General features: G+C 33.4%; 1 protein-coding gene across 5 annotated transcripts in view; it reads right to left on the minus strand.

The window, feature by feature from the left end:
• Nucleotides 1–25,987, minus strand: part of LOC148279279 (uncharacterized) — a 108,251-nt gene that overhangs the window by 35,282 nt on the left and 46,982 nt on the right. For all 5 annotated transcript variants that reach the window (XM_088230192.1, XM_088230191.1, XM_088230193.1 and 2 more), the window contains exon 2: nt 16,291–16,365. In XM_088230192.1, the coding sequence (XP_088086318.1) occupies nt 16,291–16,302 (12 nt within the window). In that variant the 5' untranslated portion in view covers nt 16,303–16,365. The remainder of the gene's footprint in view (nt 1–16,290; nt 16,366–25,987) is intronic.

A 25,987-nucleotide genomic window follows, 5' to 3' on the forward strand; every position in this document is an offset into this window, starting at 1 on the left:
GAGATATAGTGGAATAGAATTGAAATTACACAAATACGACGCGTAATTTTTTTCCCGAATTAAGCAGTCAGGCGCCTTACCAAAACTCAGACCACTAAACTTTCTAGTTTTGAGAGTAAATGCTTGAAGAGAATATAGGTGTAAGGGAGTTCGAAGCTCGATAACGGACGCAGCAGCCTCTCATAATGAGCGTTTTGAGGATGCGTGGTGGACCTGGCTTGGACGAGTGCTGCGGGCGCCCCAGAAGAGCAGTGGCCCAAGTTGCCTCTTTTCCACACCATCGGGCTACTGCCGTCCTGGAAGGCCGTCAATGACGATCTTTCGACTGTATTTCAGAGGAGGCGAGAGTGCTGGCTGGCGAAAGGGTTTCCCGAAGGCATCTGGTGATGTCCATATGCTCCACTTAGGAGCGGATATGAAGAAAGAAGAAGGAAGATGATACCAGACACCATAAAATCTGGTTATTTCGCCGGCCAATATAAAAACGCGATGTTAGCTAAAAATACGCACTTTATTTATATGACTAGATAATTATTAAATACAAATCGAAAATATCAAAACATTTCGGTTTCACGACTTGAGCTTTCATCCAGTCCGTTTTCTTGTATACGCAAAGGGGAATCTTTAGTTATCTCAGTCGGCTACAGAGTAGAGGGGGCGGTTCCACGTGCAGGCAAGAGTTGCATAATTGAATAATATTAGCTCCAAATTATTCGTCTTGTCTTCGCATACAGTCACCCCAGCTCCCCCACCTCCACGCGGCGCCACCCGCCCACCCCCGCGGCTCCAAGGCGCATGACTCAATTTAAAATCTCATTAAATATAAAAATCAATCTGCCCGCGGCGCCCCACCCGCCTCTTTCCCCGCCGAGACTGCAATTGTTGCACAAATCTGCAGAGGACCATCAAATAAAGACGCGAGATTTTTAAAGCTTAATAATTGATTACAATTATAAAAAAATACAGTTTCTTTTATTGAAAAGGGAATATTCTAAAAAAGCGACTTTTTGCTACAGAAAAATATATTCTTAAATGAATTTTTTTTTCACTATAGCTTAAAAGCTGCTTCGCAGTGTGCAGATTTGGAGAGGTCACAAAGGCAATATCGCAGTCGTAGAATACCACAAGAAAAATATTAATTGACGGTTCCAAATAATATGTTTGGCCTACAATTTCGTTTTGTCGTAATTATTGTTTATTTTGTAATGGCTGTTGTTTTCTTAAAATAAATAAAAATATCCCAATTACAAGTTATAATATACAAAATTCAGATGTACGTAATATCAAATAAAATGTATTTACAGAAAAAAATCAAGAAATAATAAAAAGCTATCGTCATTGTAAACAAATAAAAGTAGAGGCATAATTATAAAGGTAGGTACTACGTACGTTTAAATAACTTAAGAAGCTTTGACAATACGTCGCGTTGGGGAAACAAGGTTCTATGTGGATTCATAATACATCTTATGCGGATTGCGAAGGTTAAAGATCTAGGCATCACTTTTGTGAGTTCCCTGACATTTCATGATCAGATCGAAACAGTTTGTAGTAGTTCATTGAAGATGTTAGGATTCGTCTTGCGTACTGCTAGGGTTTTTGGTAGTACACGAGTACTGAGAATTCTTTATAACTCGTTAGTGCGAAGTAGACTCGAGAGTGGCTCGATGATTTGGGGACCGTGTGAGTTGAAGTACTCTCTTATGGTGGAGAGGGTTCAGAAGAAATTTCTTCGGTTTCTCTACATGAGGGAGTGCGGATATTATCCATGGCTTTATCCCACTGAGTTCCTCCAGGGTATGCTTGGTTACAGCAGTTTGAAGACTAGAAGGAATGTGTATATTGTTGTGCGGTATTATTGACAACCCTGAAATTATGCGGAGCATTAGCTTTTATGTTCCTGATAATTACCTTAGACAGCGTCAACATAGACTGTTTCACATTCCAATATACAGGACCAACCTGCCAATGGTTATGCCTGTTGGAAGGGCTATCTCTATGTTGAACAATATCACTTTGGACATTGACATTTTTCACGTCTCTGAGGGAGTTTTTCGTTACAAGATTCTCTTACTTTTTTAACATTTTATTCTTTGGATATTATGTATACTAATGTGTTTTTTTTTATATATACCTAATTTTACCTAATTATTCTATATGTATGAATTAAGATATTTTATTTTGTAATGTACATATATATGAATAAATAAATGATAAAAAAATGATAAATATTTTTTTCGAGACATAAAAGTTTGAAATGATGACGTTATTTTATCAAATAGTTTTTATTGTCTTAAAAATAATTAAGGATAGATTTCGTTATTCTTTGAAATTTTAATGCAGATAGAATCGATATTTAAATATAAACATAATAAAAGTTCGATGTAAAAAATCATATTTTGTCAGAACCTTGTTTCCCCAACGCGACGAATAGTACAAAGCTATCAAACTTGTGAAATTAATGACTTTTTAAGCTGGTTTAGTTGCTGATTAAAATCGAACGTCAGTCTGTTTTCTATTAACTGTAAGAAAAACACAATTTCATCAAAGAGACAAATGCCTCAAAATAAATTAAATCAATTAAAACACCGCGATTTCAACCCCTTCTGTATATTTTTATTCAGTTAGGGTTGGTATCCGTTGCACAAAATTTAAGGGTGGCCCCTTGAAGGGAACAAGGCACGAGTAGGAAAATGTACACTTTATTTTACAGCTAATCCAGGGAACCTGCTTTTATTAGACACGATTAAACAAGTGCTATTGTGAGAAACAGGTAAAGGTCGAGAGAACGAGACCGACTGAAGGGCAAGATTTTTATATTGTTTAATTTTTTATTTTACTTTGTTCTTATGATTTACCCAAATAATTTGAAAGGTAATTTTAACGAATAACTAACTTTTAGAAAATGGGAATCAAGTTTCGGTAGTGCGGGGTACAAATGAATTCATTAATACTGAAGAAATTCTGGAGGAATTCGTATTTAGTATAAAAAATTAAAGTACAATTTTACAGAGGGTTAATTAAAAACCATTAATTTTTAAACTGTAATATTTTTAGAATATTCAAGTACTCACTTAAACTTAATAAACTTATTTTTGTAATCTCTAAGTTCAGTCATGTCACTCCACTACTTCGAGAATTGCACTGGCTACGTTTTCCACAGAGGGTGGAATACAAACTCTGTTGGCTTATGTACAAGTCACTGCACAACTCTGCTCCAGAATATCTAAGGGAACTCTGCATTCCAGATGAACTAGCTGACAGACGTCTTACGCTTAGATCAGCTACATCTACGTCGAAAGGAAAAGTTATTATGTATCTACGCAAACAGCGCACTAAATTCGGCGAAATTATTTGAATAAATTCTTAGCATGTGGTGAAAAAGTAACATGATATAGTACATTATTTTTCTTAAATTAAAAAGTTAAAATTAAATTAATATCTTTATATAATTACTTTGTAAAGCGCCCTTGAGGTATTATATTACGAAAATGGCGCTATATAAGTTATCCATTATAATAATAATAACATGTCAAACATGTCAAAATTAGGAATAACCGGCGTGCGTGCATGAGAAGATGTATGAATGTAGAGGAAGCGAGGTCTGTATGCCAAGATAGAGTGTTATGGCGTTCTATCCTCTCTGACTACCCCTACGGGGAAATGGCGTGATGGTTTGTTGTTGTTGTATAATAATAAACGAATTTTTAAGCCAACTTAGTTTTATAATTTTATTTTTTTTTAATGAGTTTAAAAAAAAAAGATAATTAATAAAAAAAACAAACACGAAATAATTGAGTCAACAACCGAGAAGAGAAATCTTTATCAAAGTGAACACAATCACAAAGTAATAAATGAAGTAGAGCGCACGATTATCTGATACTGTTCTCCCAACTCCCAATATCCTGTAGTTGATGGGTCTTCACCACTCTTCACTCCTCGGGCCCGAGTTGGCAGTCCTCAGTCCTCAGTACTGGAAGGCGCATTACAGGCTAACAGGATCTCGCACTAACAGATCATTTCCTCTGGAAACTGGCGGAAAGCGGATCATTTGTGTCAATAATGTTTAGAAGGTTACACAAACACCATGTCGCTGTCGATGGTAAGCGCCACCGATCTAATTTAAGTAGAGGCACATATTAAACTCTAAATGGGTTCATTATTTATCATTATAGAGGACCTGCACATAAACGAGTTAAATAACGTAATATTTAAATGTAATTTAGTATAAAAAGAATGGGTGATACCCACAAAATACAATATTTTCATTTACTCATTACCGAAATAAGTTAAAATCATTGATAAATTTTCTAGTTCGAGAACGTTCATTATTTTATAATAAAGCTCTCGTGTAACTTCTTATCTGTAGCTGTGGACTGTAATTAAGGGTGTCGCTTCTCTGTAGAGATTTATTCTTGAAGAATAAAAATGAAATCAAAAGGGCTCTGTTTGTGCCGGGCCCCGCCGAATTGGGGACCGCTGAAGACGACTGTTGTTTCGGAAACTAGGCAAGCAAGGTCGAAGCAGAAAAAAGAGCCTATTTCAGTGCATTATAAAGCCTCCGTGGGTAGCTTCACATATAAACCAAAATATGCATCTAATGCACTGGAACCTACCCACAGAGGAACACCAAATCCAAACACAATAAAATCTAAAAATCTGTAGATTAAGAATTGCGGTTTTTTCGGTAAACCCGTAAAGTAATTTTGAATACAATTGAAACATGAATTTTAAAAATCTACAATATTGTCAAATTTATTACATTATGTATGATTGCAGACCGTTATAGACATATGAAAAGCTTTCAAAAGCTCAGAAAATCGTAAAAATCCTAAATAAATATATCTACGATTTTATTTTTAATGAAGGATACATAAATAATACATTTCAAACTCTCTTATTTTCATTACTGTCGTAGCACAATGCCGCATTTATAAACATAATAGCCGAAAAATGTTTTTTTGTGGCTTCTTGCAACAAACGACGCATTCATTGCATTCTGCTCCCTTATTAGATTTGATCATGAATATATAATAATGGCGAGGCAATGATTTTATCAAATGATTGTTTAATTTATCTAGTTTAAAATCTACATTAATTACATACCATTGAGGATGACAAGTTATTCAATATAAAATATTATATCTTGTTAGGAAATATGAGTCAAGTTACCCATTTATTAGTAAAAATAATCTCCTGAAGCGAATGCTCAGATAAGAGCGATTAAACAAAGTAACCAGTGGTGGTATTCTGAATCTTATCTACTCTCTAGAGAGTGATTAATTTGAAGATTTATATTTATTTAATGTGACGTCACTTTGTTTCATATAATGGCCACACTGATGATTAAACGTCAAATGATGTACAAAACTGCTTCATAAACGAAAATAAAACTAATGCGGTTTGGTCAATTGAACGTAATTAAGTGTTTTGGGTAATGCTTAAGGTCGCAATAATGTTCTAAATGAAAAGCATCATGTTTGATTTCACGTGTTCATATTTTTTTACGCTTAATCGTCAGTGTGGCCATTTATGAAGCAAACATTAGTCGTATGGAAAAAAATAATATTCCCAAATTAAACACTCTGTAGGGAATAGAGAAGATTCATAATTGCATTTCTGAGGTGGATTCTGAACGCTAAAGGGCGCGTAGAAAACGCATTTTTAACGCATATTTACGTACTAAATACACGCTAACAGAGCGATCTCTTCGCGGGCAATTCCGTTCAGAATACCAGCCCAGGTATTAAGTAATAAAGGATGTCAGGCATTATATTAATTACCAGTTAATGACATTGTCAAATAGAGTTTCCGGCGGTGATGTCATGTAGGATACACAGTAATGAAGTTAATTTACAATAATGCGTAATTTTGGGAATATATTCACATGGCAACACGCCAGTAAAATAAATAAAGGTTAATCAATTCAATAGTAACCGATTTACATTTTGAACACTTAATTCAGCATTTGAGAATATTCCAACCGATAGAACGTTTAATGAAGATTACCATGATAAAATGCAACTTTTTCCAATTGAATATTTCTGGAAAAATTTTAACTAGGATTAAAGGAGAACTACACCGCAAGACAAATAAATTTACGAGTTCTCAAAAAAAACTAAAATTGACATATAATGAATTATTCTTGATATTTAATTAGTTTTTTTTATATTGTTTGACATATGTGATGACTACTCGTTATTTCAAGGTTAAAATAAAAAATCTTACTCATGAATTGTACTTAGAAATTGCCATTATATATCAGGTATCAGATTACCCGAACCTTAGAGACCCATAACGGTTCATTTATGGTCGAGTGTTTGTGATGGAATAATAAAAGACATGTTATTTTTTAATTCATATTTAAGAAGTAGGTTCTTATCGCTTTATTTTAAATTAAAGTATTTTACATTTAAACATATTTATAACATTTAAAAATATTTAGTACTTAGTGAATTCACCTTTATTTTTTATAACATGTAAAATTCTATTATTTAGAGAAGCGTAAAGCGAATCTAAAATTTCTGATGTTATTTCTTCTTCCCAAACTTGAATTAAGTTTTTTTTTAATTCCTCAATGTTTTTTGATTTTTTTTTCCCGACTTTTTTTTTCATAATCGCCCATAAATTTTCTATCGGGTTCAAATCAGGGCTATTCCCGGGCCACGTCAACGATTTTAAGCCAATTTTCTCCTTGAATTCATTGATCTATAAAAAAACAATAAATTATTTATCATGTGGTCACAAAATGCATTTAAAAATATATATATTTGTACTCACAGTGCGGGCTCTATGGCACGGCGCAGAATCGTCCTGAAAAATTGGGTCCGCGGTATACTGCGTAATGTCCTCGATTGTTGGAATAATATGTTTTTTTAACACTTTTTTGTACTGAATGGCATTCATCGTACCCTGTACAAAATTTAGAGGTCCTAAACCGTATGCTGTCATGCACCCCCAAATCATCACGTAGGGTGAATGTTTAACGGTTCGAGTGACGCACGACGGATGATATCTTTCCCCACGTTTTCGTCGAACTATCTTTCTGCCGTCTGGACCAAAAAGGTTGAATTTTGATTCATCAGAGAAAACAACATTTTGCCAATCTTCCAAGGTCCAATTCTGGTGCTCTTTCGCCCAATCCAGTCTAGCCTTCTTCATTTTGTCCGTGAGTAATGGTTTCTTTGCGGGACTCCGTGCTTGGAAACCATGCTCCAACAGCCGCCTGGACACTGTTTTTACTGAAAATGTTGATGTGCTGGTAGACTGCACCTCTGCGTGTATTTCAGGTGCCGTTAAAAATCGATCGCGCATAACAATTTTTTTTATTAAGCGATCATCTCGGGCAGATGTCACGCGCCCCCGTCCGCTTCCTTTTTTCCGTTCTATGGATCCAGTTTCTTGGATTTTTTTTAATAAAAACCTCACTGCACCTTCTGAATACCCAACTCGACGAGATATTTCACAATTAGATATGTTTTCTTGCGACAATGTGATTATTTTGGATTTTATCGCAATCGACATTTGCTTTGCACTTTCCATGATTGTTGTGTTATGTTCACTCAAACGCGGGTAAAACAAGACTGTTGAGACATTTTAAAATGTAAATATTGTAGAAAGGTGACACATAGTGTCCTTAATTTATTAAACAAAAGAAAGAGGTATCGATAAAGGATTTCTTAGAAAAAGGGTTCAGTAAAGTCAAGGGGCGCGGTAGCAGGTAAACTCGTATTTTTTTTTGTCTTGCGGTGTAGATACGTAGTAGCCAGAGTCTCGATTTTGATGGGAAGATAAAGACGTCACCTTGACGGTATAGTTAATGGTAAAATCTCTCTAGCGATTACTAAGATATACTACTGACCCCCCCTTGAGGTTTTGGGTAGGTACATCGATATGAAACAAGGAGAAGCGTACGTCACGGTACACATATCTAGGCACTCAACTGACATAGCTTCAGTATGACGTCATAGTTGAAGATAAAAATCTACCGACCGACTACAAAGATATACTACCAATCCCCCCCATCAAATTTTGACGTAAGTACATCGGTTTATACCGACGGATCTAGAACCCATCGATACGTTTATCTACGCATTAAAAGTGTCAAAAATTTTGCTCCACCGAGCAAATTTTCCTTTAATTATGATTTATTTAAATTTTTAATCGTTTTGAGGTTGGCACTTTTTTTCTTAAAAGCCTTTTAAAAATATGAGAGAGAAACAAGTAAATTTTGAAGTCAAATTAAATTTTGACATAACTGTCAGTTTCGGAAACGAGTGGCAAGATGCAGTGGCTAGACAAGCTAGATTCTACCTTATTAACATACAAGAGCATGTAGTCGTAAAATGTTACCAATGTAAAAAATAAATTGAGTTATTATATTTTTTCCTTTTGTTTTTCTATCTTCCGGAGTGTATGTATCGGGACTGTTAAGGAGCCGGCTTTGTAGTCGCTCAGTAGATAAATACAGACAATATAATGCATATCGTCTTGGCAAGTGCCAAAAGTCTTTTAAAAATCATGTTCAAGCGAGCATTTTCGGCTTGAATTGGGATTTATTGGAGTTATGAAGTGGGCACTTTCTATCACAGAGGCCTATTAAAATATAAATGAAAACTATTTGAAATGTTAGTGAAGTAAGGAACGCGGGCTAATTTTTGCGGTCATTTTGGTTCGTTTCGATCATATAATGTCGATATGGCAAGTAGGTAGAACATACCGAGGAAGATACAGATAGTATAGAAGTTAAGTATACCGTCTCGATATATACAGATGAAGATAGCGTTCATAATTGAGGCCCAGGTATCGAGAAAAGAAAATAATGCATTCTTGAATATAATTTAATTGTATCATGAAGTACGTACTTTTCTTTATTGTTTCTATTTTATCTATTTTTATGTCATTTCATTGATAACTTTAATTTTTACTTGATATATCATACCGAAATAATAATTATTTTCTACTAATTTAAAACTAATGCTTACATTATTTTGTAAATTACAGTATGTTCGTGACTATGTATAATTCCTATTCTTTTTGCTTTTTTTTTATTTGATATTTATTCGCTGTTGTATTCCATTTTCTAGATTTTGTAACTCTGTATAAAATCTATTATTTTTTCAAGTTCGCAATGTTATTTTTAGGCCTATTATTCTTAATATTGTTATTGCTGGATTTTCCCACACTTCCTCTTTTCAAAATAAATTTCATCACTTTAGTAAAAAACTTAGGTATTATACACACGAATTTAGGGTGGCACGATCGGGTTAACGAATTTAGTCGTTAACTTTATAGCAGTTTGCACCCACTTAAAATATTGCAAATTTTCTTGCCAATTTAATGTTAAGCAAACATTAGTCCAGAGCTTACTTCTCCCACTCCTTGATTATGGAGATGTATGTTATCCCGATGCTAATTCTAAATTGCATGATAAGTTGGAACGATTGCAGAATATTTGTATATGCTATATCTTATTCGCAAATTCGGCCACATAACCAAATATAGCACACAACTACACTGGCTCAGTACCAGCCAAAGAAGAAACATTTACATTCTATCACTTCTTGACACTATTTTAAATAATCCCACTTCGCCTGTTTATCTGAGAGAGCCACTCCAACCTCAATCACAGCATGGGCTATATCTTCATTCTAGCAATGAGAGAACCCTTTCAATACCCATTCACCGCTCTAATTTTTTAAACTCCTCTTTCACAGTAGTAACTGCTCGATTATGAAATAATCTACCCTTTAATGTGTAGAGGTTAGTGGGGTAATGTGTTGAGGAGTCCCTACACCATGCGAAGCGTAGATAAAAGGAAAGAAACAGCTTAGGATAGAGATCATATTATTTATTTAAAATTTAATTACAAGTTAAAGATTTAATAACAATAATCTACATCCTTAGCTTCGACTGGTGTAGGGACTCCTCAACAGACTATCCCACCAACCTCTACAGTGGTGACCCCGACGTGACGTGAGTTTTATTCCACTTTTATTTATAACTTTTACCAGTGACTGGGGCCTTGCTAAAGTTTAAATAAAATTCAAATGTATTTTTATCATGAAACTTCATAAAATTATATATTTCACATCTGTTTTTATTATATACATTCAAACAAAACTTAAATTCATACAACTGTTCATTTAAACTCTTTTATTCCCAAAACCATGATTTAAAACCTCTGTTTGCACTTAGATAAAATATAGAAATTTGTTTAGTCTCCCATTAGTCTGACGATGTCAGCCACGACGAAACCCGGTCAGTGGTAAAAGTTATAAATAAAATTGGAACAAAACTATATACGTATTTAAATTATTATAAATTTCATGAATATAACATGGAAAATGCAACTAAATTTGAAATAAACAAATTTAAATCATAAGATGATATAATCCTTTTTATAAAAAGTAAGTTTAGGTTAACTTATTTCTTCATTGGCCAGCAAGCGCTTTCGCTGTAACCCGGTGGGTCAGTCTTAAAGACGCTGACGAAAGCGTAAAATAAATGTTTTTTTGCGCGCGGTAAAAATTGGAGCATTAAATTATACGGCAACGTTTCCTGAAGATGTACGAAAAAAAAATGTTTTAATTAAAACGAACTACTTTGAACGACGTCACATATGAATCATGTGATAAGATTATAAAAGTTATGGAAGATTTCCGGTTTGTTTGCCGTCAATGGACCAATCGGCATAACTGATCGAAAATAAGCGGAAGAGAACCTCAGAAATACAAAACTTTAAAAAATGATAGCGCTGATAATACGATGTATAAAAATAGATTTTTTAAAGCTTAGTATCTAGCTTTATAAACAAAAAAAAAAACACTGAACTTCCTAATTATAAATAACTCACAGATATAAAATATATTTTCTGATGTTGTAAGTATAAAGTATTTTTTTCTTTAATTTAGCATATTATTCGTTTTGACGATGAACTTCTGATGAGGTTCCTAGTTCCTATACACGGTTTTTCAGAGCTAGACCGCGAAACTTCAGAGAAACATTCCTCATGGTAAGCTTTAAAAAAAATCCTAGTAAAATTTTTCCAAAAAGTCATTTAAAAAAAAATGTAATCTCAAAATGTAGTAAATCTTTAATTTCTCGGACAAGCAGTCCCTCCGCAAACCGCTACCCATCTCCTACCCAGCCGCTTCCCTTGTCCGCGTCTAGCGCGTAACTGCGTATTGCTTCGTTGGTCAAATACGCTTTTATCGCAATTTTTTTTTGTCGGGAGGGAGGATTTACTCCATTTTAAAATTATAAATATTTGTTTTTTCTTTAATGACTTTTTGGAAAAAAAATTGTTAGGATTTTTTTCAAAGCTTACCATGAGGAATGTTCTTCCTAAGTTTCGCGGTCTGGCCCTGAAAAACCGTGTTTAAGTTAAAATTTCGGTCCAAAATGTTCTTATCATTTTTAAATGGGTTATTTACATTTACTCATAGATTTCAAATATTATTGTGTTGTAGTTTTTTTAAAACCTGACTTCCGTTGCGACATTTGTAGTGTCGCTATCTAGGTAATCTCTGTTGATATAATCTGTTTTCTGTAGATTTTGGGCTCCGGTACTGTCAGATAAGAAAGGTCAATATTTGGACGGAGAAGATTTCAGCACTCGAGCACGTTATTCAACGAAACACACACATTTAAAAATTTTAAAACGAAATAATTTAGTGTGTCTGAGAAAAATAGACACTGATAAAAAATTATTATTCGTCTAAACAAAATACAAACTTACTAAGGTAAGTGTAATTTTTATTTTATTTTATTTAACTTTTTGTACATAATGTTATTTGTACATTGGCGGGCTTATTGCCAAATGGCAATTTCTTCCAACTAACCGATAAAATAAAAGTTTTATTTTTATAATTCAATTTACAGAACATATTCAGAAAAAAACATATTAAAAAGCTAAAGATATTTAAAAATAGAAATAAACGTATTTGTTAATAAATTACCTTAAATCAAAACTATTGCTCAATGGGAAAAAGGAAAAAAGAGGAAAGAGGAAAAAGGAAAGGAGAGATTAAGGTAGAAAAGGGAGATTTTATTAGATTTTTTATTAGATGTTTCTTCAGACGTGATTTAAACAGAGATAATGTAGTAACATCTTTGATGGTGGATGGGAGATGATTCCACAGTCGAGCCGCATAGACACTATATGAGTTAGAGAAGAAAGAGGAACTGTGGATGGGTTTTAAGAGAGTGCCTTGAGAATTAGATAAACCACGAGAGGAGGTAAACCATGAACTGATAAGCGTTGAAATTTTTTACGCAGGTATATAGGAGCGTTAGGACTATGAAGTACATTAAACAGAAGTGAGAGGGAGTGATAGCCTCTCCGCTGTCTAATTTTGAGCCATTTCAGTTGCCTAGGATAATCAGAAATGAAATCGATGTAAGATCAACTGCAGTGATCTGACGTTCTACGCTAGTAAATGTTAGTTCTAAAATCTTTTCAACGTTGCGGGAATCAAATCAATAATTTTATGCATGCTGGTTAAACGAGCTAACCAATACACTACGATTATTTATATTTATAGCTGTAAAATTCGGGTTCGATTCCCGGTGAGAACACAAAAATTAAATGTGCTTTTTCCCCACACTGTAATTGGGCCTTCTAGCCTGTTGTGGTGCAAAAGATATATATTATATCTAATTATTGATAATAAAGGGTGTTTCTTGGTTGTTATAGAATAGAATATTCGATTGGTAATAGCGTCTCTTGTTGAACTTATGTTCAGAGCTTTTTTTTACATTTGTGCTCTGTAACAAAATTCAGATTAATAATGGAAGGCTAACACTCAAACAACGCTGGAAAATTGTGGAAATTTATTATAAAAACGTTCAGTTCGCTAAACGTGAAACCATGAACTGCGTCACAAGTTTGGCGACATTATTTCTAGAAATGTCCTGTTAATTGGCCTCCACGATCCTGTGATCTGACGCCATTGGATTTCCGTGGTCTATGAAAAAAAAAACAAACAGCTCTTGAAGCTAATATAATATGCGCCATTTCGGAAAGTACACCGTCGGAAAAAGTGGCCAAAAATTTGACCGGCGCTACCTAACTGTTGGTCATTTATTTGTCAAATATAATAATTTAAAAAAACAAATGTGTATTTGTATTTAATTCAAACGAACTCATTAGTAATTAAAAAAACAATGCTAAAATGGAGTAAATCAAATCCTTGAACGAAGATTTATGCAACTCTTTTTGCATTTTTTTACGGTACATAATATAAATGCTAGCTTTTACCCGTGGCTCCGCTCGCGTAATATATGGGCGAAATTGGTTATGTAATTAATTAGTTTTGGCCCTTAGCAATAAGAATTTTTCGGATGGAATTATATATTTTTTCGGGATAGAAAGTACCTTGTATCGATTGCCGGTACTTCAACTATCGGGAAAAAAATACGGCGATCCGTTAGTCTATCAATGGCGAGACAGCATCGTTATACTGTTCACAAATCCAAAATCCTCCAACAAAACGAAAGTAAACCAAACTAACCATAGATATAAAGCAAGTCAATTATGAAAATTTAAATAATTAATTTTAAATTGATTATTTTAGACATCCCAACTTACCGCCTACTTATTTTGAAATAATGTTGCTCATTGTTGATGTATTATATATTTTTTCTTGTACTTTTTTTAAAATTCGTGATGAATAATAAGTATCCTATTTTACTTCTCATCTCTTCGGCTATCCCTATGCAAAAAAACATGTCGGTCACTCCGTTGAGACGTGAAGGAAACACAAACAATCACACTTTCGCTTTTATAATATTAAGTATGGATTGTTTTGTCTGTGAGAAATAAAAGCATCATATCTTCGCTGGAAGAGAAAATGATTTTTTTTATTATTCGATTCATTGTAGAAAATATACATTCTATAATTTAAGCGGCATTCCCACCTTTTCTCTAAAATATCTTAAATTAATTATGCGAAATAAAAAGGTAAGATATGTTCATCATCATCACACCTTTTCGCACCTAATGGTGCATAAGGCACTGCATTGGCACACTAATCGCAGCGTACCTTGATCATTTTTGTTACATGAAGGTAAGGTGATCAGTCTCACGCTTCAGGTACCAGTCCAGGGACTATGAAATATTTTTAGTGTAAAAACACCCTTTTAAATAAATATTTTATATCAACCATGTCGGGAATCGAACCCGAGACCTCTCATGGTAGGCAAACGCGCTGACCATTACACCACGAGGCCGGCATAAATTTTATTTTATTTTATATTAGTATTATAGATTGTGTAGTCGCTGCTAGAAAGGAAGAGGAAAATATTGAATAAGAGTAAAAGGGGGGGAAGGAGACAAAAAGTTTTATATTTTATTATTTGCAATGATGAATGGCTTCCTGTTACAATTTGTGCGACGTTTTCCGTCAGCCAACATTGCGGAAGCGTTATTTATTACGTTAAGGCGATTGTTCTGAATACGATCATAAAATGTTATTTCAGCCATACGGTATTATCTACTCGTGCGAAAAGTTATTGTAATTGCAAAATGAGGAATTTGAGTGCCACTGAAATTTTGTCGAAAATAATCACTGGCCACTTGAGATAAAACATATGAAAATCCAAGTATACATTAAAAAAATAGTTGATTGTAAACGTTAAAATACAAACTTTATTAATATACAAAAAAACAACATCCTCCGAATTTTTAATACATCCATTTTAGACGAATGCAACCCTGGAAAATTGATGAAAACACATATTTGCTTCTAACTTTTTTTCTACTCAATATATTGAAGATGTTATTATTTGTAAATCTTGAGGATGTAAATTAGAAAATTTTGCAAAAAACCGCACGTAAATCTGTCAAGCCATTTTCGAATTGTTGCGAGACACAACACGGCGATTTATTTATATATATATATATGCATAGATAGAAGATAGATGTATAGATTGATTAGCCACTGAATGTAATTGTAGACGAAGAACTAAAAATTAAGTAAACATGGACTTAATACGAGAATATCAGAACAATATCACATACAACATTCTAAAACGAGACAAGGATAGTCGAGACTAGGACTGAAATTATATAACTACTACAATAGATCCTGTTTACTGCATACCAAAATAAAGCAGGGACGAGTTTGAGTTCGGGTATCATCTATTGTCTTGTTAACCTTAATAATAAGTTAAGGAATGCTATCTTTGTTTAGTTTTTTATATTTTACTTTTTGTGCTGTTACATGTTCACTTAATTGCCATACTTACTAGTTCTTTGCTCAATGTATTATTATTGCGTTTCTTAAAATTATTTTATATTATTAACTTTTTAAAATCATTCTTGTGTTATTGAAATTACATTTGTCGATGCGTTTTGAGGCTGCAAGACTTTTTGTGATGTTAGCTATCATATTATGTAAATGTTATCAAATATCTAAATTTAGTAAATGGGGTCTCGAATTTCAACCGTCCATGCGCTCAGTAGCTGCAAGACTTGTTGTTACCTAAATTCTAATTTTATAAATTTGCTTTTATTTCGTTTTTTAAAATATCACTTAAACTCTAAACTTCATTGTCAAATAAAAAAAAAATTAAAAAAAAGTAAATAGGGGCTAGATTTCGTATTGTCCATGCGCTCTGTAGCTGCAAGACGTTCTGTTATCTAGCTCATAATTATCATAATTGTAATATATCATAATTGCAGACGAGGAACTAGAATCCCAACCGTCCATGCGCTCTGTAGCTGCAAGACGTGTTGGGATATTTATTTATTGTACAGCGCTCTTGAGGTGATTTTCACAAAAATGGCGCTATATAAATTATCCAAACATTATTATTATTACCAGAAAAAACTAAACAAAAGACTCAGACACCCTTTACAAATGATTGAAAAATATTATCATTGACAATAGAATATAAATTTATAAAAAAGAAAAAATATTTTTGTTAAATGAAATGATTATTTTGTTAACGTTACCCGTAAGGTATTATAAATAAATAAATTTAAAAAAAACATCATTCGACTGATGACAATTTGTTACACTATACTTATTGTGATTTGTACCAACATAAAAACTTGTTTTCTACTTAGGGATTATTAGTTATTAGTATCGAATAGCCTGCCGTACAATAGAGCTTTTGACTTGTATGGATTCACCACTTGAGTCTGGTACAATACATCGAGTGTCTAGTGTTCAGTTTACTTCCTGTTACTTTCTTGTAGTCTATAATGGGCTATACCTTACGTTTTCGTCTGACTACGGATGGGTTACTTCTCGTCTGTCGATAGGTAGCGATATTAATTGTAATTACCTGGTCATTCATGATGTAACCGTTGTTGTAGTGGTGGGGGGGTACTGACAGTGAGAGATCCAGGTTTTCTGATCGCTGAAACAAAAAGAAAAATAAACGTTAGTTCTAAATTTAATAAAAAAACGTTTCGAATTTTCATCGGAAACTTTGTGAAATATCTTGTTGTCACAAACGGGCTTGTTTTTGGTCAGACTGTAAGAAATTGCTAGTGGCAATAAGTCTGTCATTTAACCGTCTATAGCTGATTTTTTAAAACAAAAAAATATGTTTTTGTCACATTGTATGGTAAATAAAGATTTTTTTATACCATAAAGGTTCCAGCTCTTTTATTTCACAAAAGTCAACAGATGAAAGAGTTGAGGAAAATATGGATGTTAAACATGGACAGAATCGTGAATGTTACACAGTGTGTAAAGTGGCCACTTAAACCAGCCAATGACAGGTCATAAGCCCTGTAAATGCCTAGAATTGCATATTTCCTATTTAAATGTATTCTCTCTCTGTTACAACAAATTTAGAAAGATTTGTCGTTATTATTATTATAGTTTGCGAATAAAAAAAACCACATTCTTTTGTTGGCATTTCAACAATACATTGTTTTTTTTTAATTAAAGGAAAAATACAAATAAATTTCGGTACAAGAATATTTTCATTATAACAATGGCTACAAGAAAGAGTGGTATAATGTGTAATAGGAACACTGAGGTATAATTAAATAGAGGTGACGCTTCATATAACACGAATATGAAATCGTGTTCTAAAAACTATCGAACAACACGCCGTGCAAAACGCGTAGTAGAGTAAAAAGGACCAACTGTTTACTGAATTCAAAGCTGTACGTTGCGCCCGCGCCCTTTAGCACTGCTTCGCATTTACTTAGCGTATGCAAGGAAAAACACCCTTTCCAACCAAATACAAGTAGGCTCCGTAACCCACGTTGAATGGAATAAGTCGGGTACTCAGTGCCGCGTTTAGTGTATATAATATATATATATATCAACTAGCGGACCCGACAGACGTTGTCCTGCTTGAACGTTGCCTTGCCTGCTATTAGCTTGGAAAAATACTTTTAATTGATAAGTATTATTATTATGGATAACTTATATAGCGCAATTTTTGTAATATAATACCTCAAGGACGCTTTACATAGTGATTCTATAGTTTAATAAATTTAATTGAAGCTTTTAAATTTGTAATTTAATTAAAACAATTTATTTTGTTGTCACATGCTACGGATTTATTCAAATGATTTAGAGAACAAGTGGGTTTAAAGTTTTTTCCAAAACATCACTTTACTTTCACAGCCTCGCACCTCTGCTAGGAGAGCATTCCATGCCAAAGGGCCTGCGACCGCAAATGCGCGTTCACTAAATTTAGTGCGCTGTTTGCGTAGAGGTATAATAACTTTTCTCTCGCCGTAGACGTAGCAGATCTAAACGTGAGACGCCTGTCAGCTAGTTCATCTGGAATGCATAGTTCCCTTAGATATTCCGGAGCAGAGGTACATAGGTACATGTCAAATTTGGCTCTTCTCACCAACAGGGGTGCACTTTATTTATAAATGCGATTTTAAAAAATGTATTGAATGTCAGTTAATATTCCAGTAAAAAGAAATAAATGGGAAGACATTTTAAGAAATGTAAGGAAGGAATCTGATTGTGATCCATAAAAAGCGAATGTTGTATGTAAATATTTAAAAACAAACATTTTTAAAAGAAAAAAAAAACAAAATCCTTTTATTTTTTTCGCATATGCATTCTCGTCGAATGCAATCCTGGGAGGTCGATGAAAAAAAATATTTGTGCTTCTTACTTTTTTTTACAAGTTCGATTGAAAATTTTAATATCTGCGAACACAGGCAGCGCAAAGATCTACATTTCGCCGAAAACCGTACGTAAATCGGTTAAGCCGTTTAGGAGGAGTTCGGTGACATCACACGTACAGAAGAATTATATATATAGAGATGAACAGGAATAATTTAATCGATCGAAATTGTAATAGTCCTGTTTTTAGGTAAACAATCGATGCATTTTTTTTTAAACTTTCAACCGTAATTTTGAAGTAGGAACACCGGTTTTTTAATAATTCTTACTTGCTAATCTCACAAGGAACCAATGAAAATATAATACACACTTATACTATGTTTACATTAAAAGAGAAAGTGAATTCCATGGAATATTTTTTTTAATGCATGCAAGAGTTTCACATGGGAATTTTCTCTACACCTTTGACGAACAAATCGAAAAAGTATAAAACAAAGATAATAATTGAATAATTATCGCAAGAAAAGGGATACATATATAAATGGCACAATTAACCCACAGCGGTAGCAGATAATTAGAGTGACCGGTGTTATAAGATTGTATGATAATTAATAATTAAGGTGAAAAGTTGCCCGAAATTTAGATCGCGAAACGAATAATTATCTCGAATCACACCATGGAGAAAAATAAGCCCTTGTCAAATTAAGTGTGGGTACAGTCAGTACTGAGTATGTAAAGGTTGGAAATTAATGAAAGCTGCCAGAAGGTATTATGATCTATTGTTAGGGGAAGGTTTGAAAAGCTATTAAGTCAAAAGGATAAACATGTATTGGTTGAAAACTTTCACCCCTTTACCCTTTAACGGTTATATTTATTACAACCGCCAAATATTTGGAAATTATTTATAAAATGGCTTATTTGTGAAAATTATCGAAATACGCTTCGATCGGTGTATTAGTACAGTCTCGTATGCGTCACGAGGTGCAGTTTAAGGCTAGTTCCATACGTATAGCCTAAATCCAAACAACATGGTAAAATTAGGGTGGATTGACATAATTAAATATATTTTTTAATGTATCTGGTGGTAATTATCAGGTAAAAATCCAGCAAAATAAAATTGAGTTGAGGTAAATCGGTCTTATGATGTACTGATTGCTGCGTTTGCCTGTCATTAAATAAACAATAAAAATATAATAAAACAATGAATATCAATGGCAGCTTTCAAAAAGAACTGGAAATGCGCGGCGAGAAGTAGCAGGCGCCACGTTCAACAGTATATACACATACTTGAAAACCGAATGCCGTCTATATAACGCCTGCATAACACCTATTCTCCTCTATGGACGTGAATTGTGTCACCTTACTTACTTTGTAAGGAATGAAGAAATAAGAGAACGGACGCAGCAAACTCCGGTGACAGCTGTCATCAAGCAGAGGCGATACGGTTGACTGGGCCATATACTGCGGATGCCTGCCGAAAGCCTTCACCGGGCTTGCCTACTTTACAAGGCATCAGATTCTCGACGTCCTGTTCGCCGGTAGTTTGTGACAGAAGTAAATTTAAAGTACCTATTTCAAAATATAGAAACAGGACGTGCGAATTGAAGAATTATTTTTTCCAGAAGTACTTTGAATAAATAATGTTAGTTTATAGAGAATGCGCATCTTGAACATATACCTTTTAATATTTCACCGTTTTTGCTTGTATATGTAATTTTTAATACTATTTAAATGTTATTTGTGTTTTTTTCTTTTTATATACTTTTTTTGGCTTGTATACATAATTTCAATATTTTCAACGTTTTTGATAAAAAAAATTAACCTGTATTGGGTGTGCGCATATTTTGTTAATTAAAAAAAATGATTTTATTTTGTACTAGTTCAGTATGTATATATACATCCATGTAATTTTTAAACTTTTTCAATTTTCTTTCCCAGATTGCATAATGTAAACATTATTTTGAATTTATTTCCATGCCTAGTATTCTGTTTATTCTGTTATTTTCAAGTATTTTTCATACCCTTTTTAATTTGTAGTATATCATAATTTTAATTTTTCTGCTTTTGTTAAATAATATTATAGTTTAAAATTTAAAAACGTCTCTAAAAAAATTATTATCTGTATGTCCCTAAATGAGTTTTTTTTTAAAAAACTCCTTGGGAATATTGTATATAATTATGTATAATATGTTTTCAATATAATAAAAAAAAAAAAAAAAAAAAACTGAGAGGGACGCGAACCTGACTTGGGAGGACGTACAGGAGCTGGCAGCCAATAGAGATGCATGAAGGCTCTTTGTGAAGACCATATGCTTCAACTAGGGAGCGGACATGGAATGATGACGAATGACAATTAACCCTGTGTAATTTTATCGAGCCGTGAGGATTTTTACGATTGTTTGAAATGGGCCGAAGGGATGATTTTTGAAAATCACTATCAGATAATTGAGATAATTTTCACATCGACGCGAAAATTTGAACGAAAGAATAATGCTTAACCCGTATTATCGTTGGTAAGACGTTAAAACGGTTCACTCAATAAGAAGAGAGAAAAAAATAAGAAATATTTAATGTAATTAACAATATGATACGAGTAATAACCGCGTGTAATTTTACTTGAATAAAGCCGTTTTTATCAATTCAATCTGAATAAAAATATGTACTTTGCATATAATACAACTGAACAAGCCAAGGCAGTCAAATAATGTTTTCTACCAGAGAAGACAGCCACTAAAGGGTTAATGGCAGAGGACAGGACTCAGCAACATGACAAACAAATAACATCTGTAAATAATAAAGGATGACGCAGGAAAAGGGAGGAAAAATAAATAAACGAGAAATATAAATTAATTCTACCCTTTCCTGTTTCCAAAGGAAAAAATACGAAAGAGTTAAATGTTCGGTCGTTATTTTAGCTGGGTTGGTAGGTAGACTCGGCGTGTGGCGTGTTTGTTGACTGAACGCTGAACTAAAATGTAAAAAAGTTAAAAACATTCCTACTTTAGTGTTTACTGTTGAAATGTAATTTGCTACTCGAGATCAGGGGTTTTATTTTCATTTGTGTTGCCTCTGATTTATAAATTACCCATCTATTTTTACTGAAAACAAATAATAAGATTTTATTATTAATCTCTCTGCCTTTTGTACTGAAAGATTAGGATTAGGAGCAACCATATCTACAAAAATGAAACTGGAAGGTAATAATTAATTCATTCATATATTGCAGACAAAGTTATCAAAGAATATAATATAATACACTTCAAAACACAAAAAAACCATAACGTGAACATAAAAATAAACAATGAAACCCCCAAAGAACTAGAATACGCGACATACTTAGGACCCACTTTGGACAGACAGACGTAAAATGGACGAAACACATAGACGGACTCACCTAAGTACTGGCATCATTCCATAGCATCTCTAACAAAATGAAAAACCTCATACCAAAAAAGGATTAAATCATAATGTACGAAGTCTCTATTAAAAGCAAATTGAGCTATATGATCGCCTTCTGGGCTACCGGTAACAAGACAGACATAACAAGGATACAAAGACAACAAAACAAAATAATTAAACTAACATACAACTTACCTTACCTAACCCCTACGACTGAACTGAACAAAAATACACACCAGTTTGGCATAAAATACTTGACGAAAGTTGAGACTATGAAAAACGTACACTACATTGCACCGGGAAACATACAAAACGATGACATAACACTAACCAAAAATGCTGACATACACAAATATAATACTAGACAAAAACAACACTAACACATCGAAAAATCAAAGACAAACGTAGGACAGTCAAAAATACTATACGGTGGACATAAACTCTACAATGGCTTTAAAAATTACACGGGAGACAAATTTAAAATCAACCTGAAAAATCTCACGATGAGTACACTAACCAGACGAGACATAATATGATTAGACGTTATGATATTTATTTATTAATGAAATCATACAGTCTTTGTATAAAACAAGGTACAAAAGAACAATTTTAAAAAGTAAGACCAATTACAGATTTCACACTTATGAATAATTTAATTCTAAAAAAGTAAAAATAAAAATATTACATAAAAAGTTCATAAAAAGGAGAAGACATTGTAAAGCTACTCTACTTTCCTCTCTCTCTCTCTGCTTCCATGAACATTTCAATTTAATTTAAGGTAGTAGATGTAGGTAAGTATAAATTAAGAGTTGAAATCAAATGAAATTTATTATATAACCCTAACGGGTTTACAAAAATAATAAAGAACTTTCCAACATCGAGGATATGTTAATTATGCAGCCACGTGATATTGTTTTTTTTCACGCCCACAAAAGTATGCTGATAAATGATGATCCAATATTGTTGAGTGTATTGTCTGGCAGGGGAAGTTTGCATATTGAGAAATGAACACAAACTACATATTAAATTATAAATATATTGTTTAATCCTGGAGGAATGTAGTATGGTTCGAAAACAGGGGGCTGTCACGAAGAAACATAAAAGTAAATTATGTCGTGAACCTTGCACTGTTTACTTCCTTGTTTGGAAAAACTGTTACATTATACAGATGGGCAATATATCTAAATATTTATGTCGATGTCGAGTAGCTGTATTTACATGTCTCGCGATGAGACACTGAACAAGGTTACGCCAGTAACGGTGCCGGCATAGCGGCCATTTTGTGATGCATCGCGACGGAGGGTAACTTTACTCATAATACATTATTTTTATTACAAATATGGGGAAGGGGACACTGCGAAACACTTTTTTAAGCTATATGAAAACACAATAATTTTAAAAGAAAATTAAATATGTAATAATCTATACTAATACTATAATTACGAAAGTGTGTGTGTTTGTTTGTTTGTGCGCCCTTCACGTCACAGCGGAGAGACCGTTCGACTTGATTTTTTGCACAGGGATAGCCGCAGAGATGGGAAGTAAAACAGGCTACATAGTTTTCATACCAAAAATAAAAAAAATACACTAAAAAAACAATGAAATATATATTAGTAATAATGTGCAACATTATTTAAAAATGAGTAGGTGGTAAGGAGGTATGTCAAAAATAATCCACTTGAAATTCATTCTTAAAATTTCTATAATTGACTCGCTTTATCTATAGTTATTTTGGTTTGCTTTTCGTTTTGGTTTCGTGCTTAGTAGGATTTTGGATGTGTGAACAGAATAACAATGCTACGTCACCATAGACCAACGGATTATCGTATTTCTTTCATAGCGACAGTTGGAAGACCGAGCTACTTTCGATCCTGATAAAATATATCATTCCACCGGGAAACTTCTTATTGATAAACGACACAACTAATTTATTACCCAAATAATTACTCCTTAATACCACGTAAGCGAAGCCGCGGTAAAAGCTAGTGATTTATATATTTGATCTTAAAATTATTTAGAGGGTAGCGAGGTGACGTCACAGCGCTGCGCGCGAGGGTCTAAATTTGGGCTCGTGTGGGCACGGCGCGCGCTCAGTTTAGATGTATCTTCGGAATGAGTTGGTCGATTTTAGTGATCGAGGGGTCTACGGGGAGCTGAGAACGTGAGTTAGACGTTAATAACACAAGGAATACAAAATTAACATTGGAAAGCAGAAAATATTGAGATTTTAACTTTCTTTCTGACAAACGAAACAAAAGATAACGCGAGTAACGTATTTAATTTTCGCATTCACGAAATAAAGATCCGACGGGAGTATCAAAAATACTCCCTGTATTTTTTAATATCGTGTTAGCGTTTTCTAATATCGACGTGGTCTAGTAAGTAATTAGTTTTTACTCAATTGCCGTTTCACAGGAAGGTATATTTACGTGCAAAGAGGACGGATTCGCAAAAATAAACAATACATAAATAACGTCCTAAATGTAGGCTAAAAACTCGACAAAATATGGAAAATAAAAATGACGAAGGGTCTTGTTGTTTACTGCTCCCGAACAGTGAGCATGAAAAGAATATGACAGTATAAAAATATGCCGAAAACTGAAATGAATAGGAGGAAGGAGAAAAACAAAACGTAAAAAACACTCCGCTGGAAATTTATATTTCACGAATGACGGGAGAATTTGTGTTGTATTTCCTCACCGCTCACACTCGCGGGAGGGGAATACGCCAGAGGGAGACACGCGGCCCCAACTAAGCTAAGATGTATTATGAATAAGTTAGGGGACCTGACGGGAATAGAGAAATATATTTATAATGTATATTAAGAAAGCTGGATTTGAGGTTGCCTGTGCACGAACTATTTTTTTAAGCGCATTAATACATTCAAAAATCTCAACCAATTATTCCTAACTAACGTATTGTTTTATTTGGAATGGAGTGCTGCGTTGGTTTGGACACGTAGAGCGAATGGACAGCGAAAGAACGGTTAAAAAGATCGATGTGTTCGTACAGCAAAAAAAACTAATGTACCACTTAATAAATTCAAAGTAAATTTGAAGAAATTTTTTGAATCCGAGTAAAAACAGTGTTCTATTTTAATTAGTATTACTGCATTATTATTTACTGTTTTTCTCATTGTTTCGTATAATTTTCATGTTTTTTCTCACTTATCTTCGAAATTATTTAAATTCAACTTAACTAAACCAATTAAGTCACCCTCCAAGCCAAGAGGTAGTCTCTTTTTTGGTAAGTTACGGTTATGAGATAAACTAAATATATAAAAGTAGAATGTATTAGAAAAAAAACATGTATCATTTTACGTAACTTTATCGATTAATAAAAAAAATGGCAAGCAGTGTTATCACTCCCGGCTCAAAGATGACACGCCATGTCTGCCTAGGTTTTTGTTATTTTTGTGGATAATTTATAAAGCGCCATTTTTGTGCGCATCTACAGAGCGCATGGATGAAACCTAGTCCTCATTTATATTATTAAAAAATTGAATTATGGAATTTCTAATTATTATTCAAAATCATTTACAAATAAGAGCTGGATACAACACATCCTGCAGCTACAGAGCGCATAGACGGCTGGAATTCCTGACACCTAAGAAAAAATATACATTAAGCAGACAAGCAAGAAAGGAATTGTCTGTAGTTTGGGTTAATGTTAAATTATTAACAATTTGTACCTACTAATATAAAAAGAAAATACAAAATGATCATTACTATATTATTATACATAATGAAATTCACATTAGTTCTCTTCACAGTTAGTTCATGTAAATAAGAAGTTTCCAATTTGCTTTCCATGAAAATTAAAAATAATTTATGTGAAGATCAAAAAAGTTCAACATTAAAAATTATACATGCGGATGGTACAAGGCTCTGAAACTCGTAATGGATGCGGACGCTCTAGTTCTAACAGAATCAACAAGCAGGCCGCCTGCAGTTTTGGGCATAAATAAATCAACTTCAATATGGTCAAATGGTCAAATTTCTCCTACCTAATGACTTGATCATCAAAGATAATCTAGAACACAAAGATTTTATAAAAAAACCGACAGCGAATTTTCAAAAAAACCTTAAAAGCACAGATTCCACCAAAAACTCAAAGGCAGAGAAAATGTAATATTTTGATTTGGTTCTAATTATGCGTGTCTTCAGTGCTCGTTAAAATATTGTTAGCTTTAATAAATAAACTAAGAATAAGCTATTAAATGAAGTGTGAATTTAATCAGTAATAAGATTAAACAATAGTTTGATATGGCTTTATAATATTTCAATTACTCTGGAAATAATAGATCTATAAATCAGCAAATCATGAAATCAGGCGAGAGTGTAAATCTGAGACAAGTATAATTGATAAAATTAAGAAAGGGTCTCTGAGATGGTTTGGTCACGTAGAACGAATGGACGACGAGAGAATGGTAAAACAAGTATATATGGCAAAAATGAACGGCAACGTTAGACGAGGACGACCAAGGAAGACGTGGCATGATCAGATAAACCAAAATCTTAAGTCTGGTCATGTCA

Source organism: Micrasema longulum, unplaced genomic scaffold, assembly GCF_059751315.1.
Source record: "Micrasema longulum isolate JH-2025_06_02 unplaced genomic scaffold, ASM5975131v1 h1tg000740l, whole genome shotgun sequence".
In the NCBI taxonomy this organism is placed as follows: domain Eukaryota; kingdom Metazoa; phylum Arthropoda; class Insecta; order Trichoptera; family Brachycentridae; genus Micrasema; species Micrasema longulum.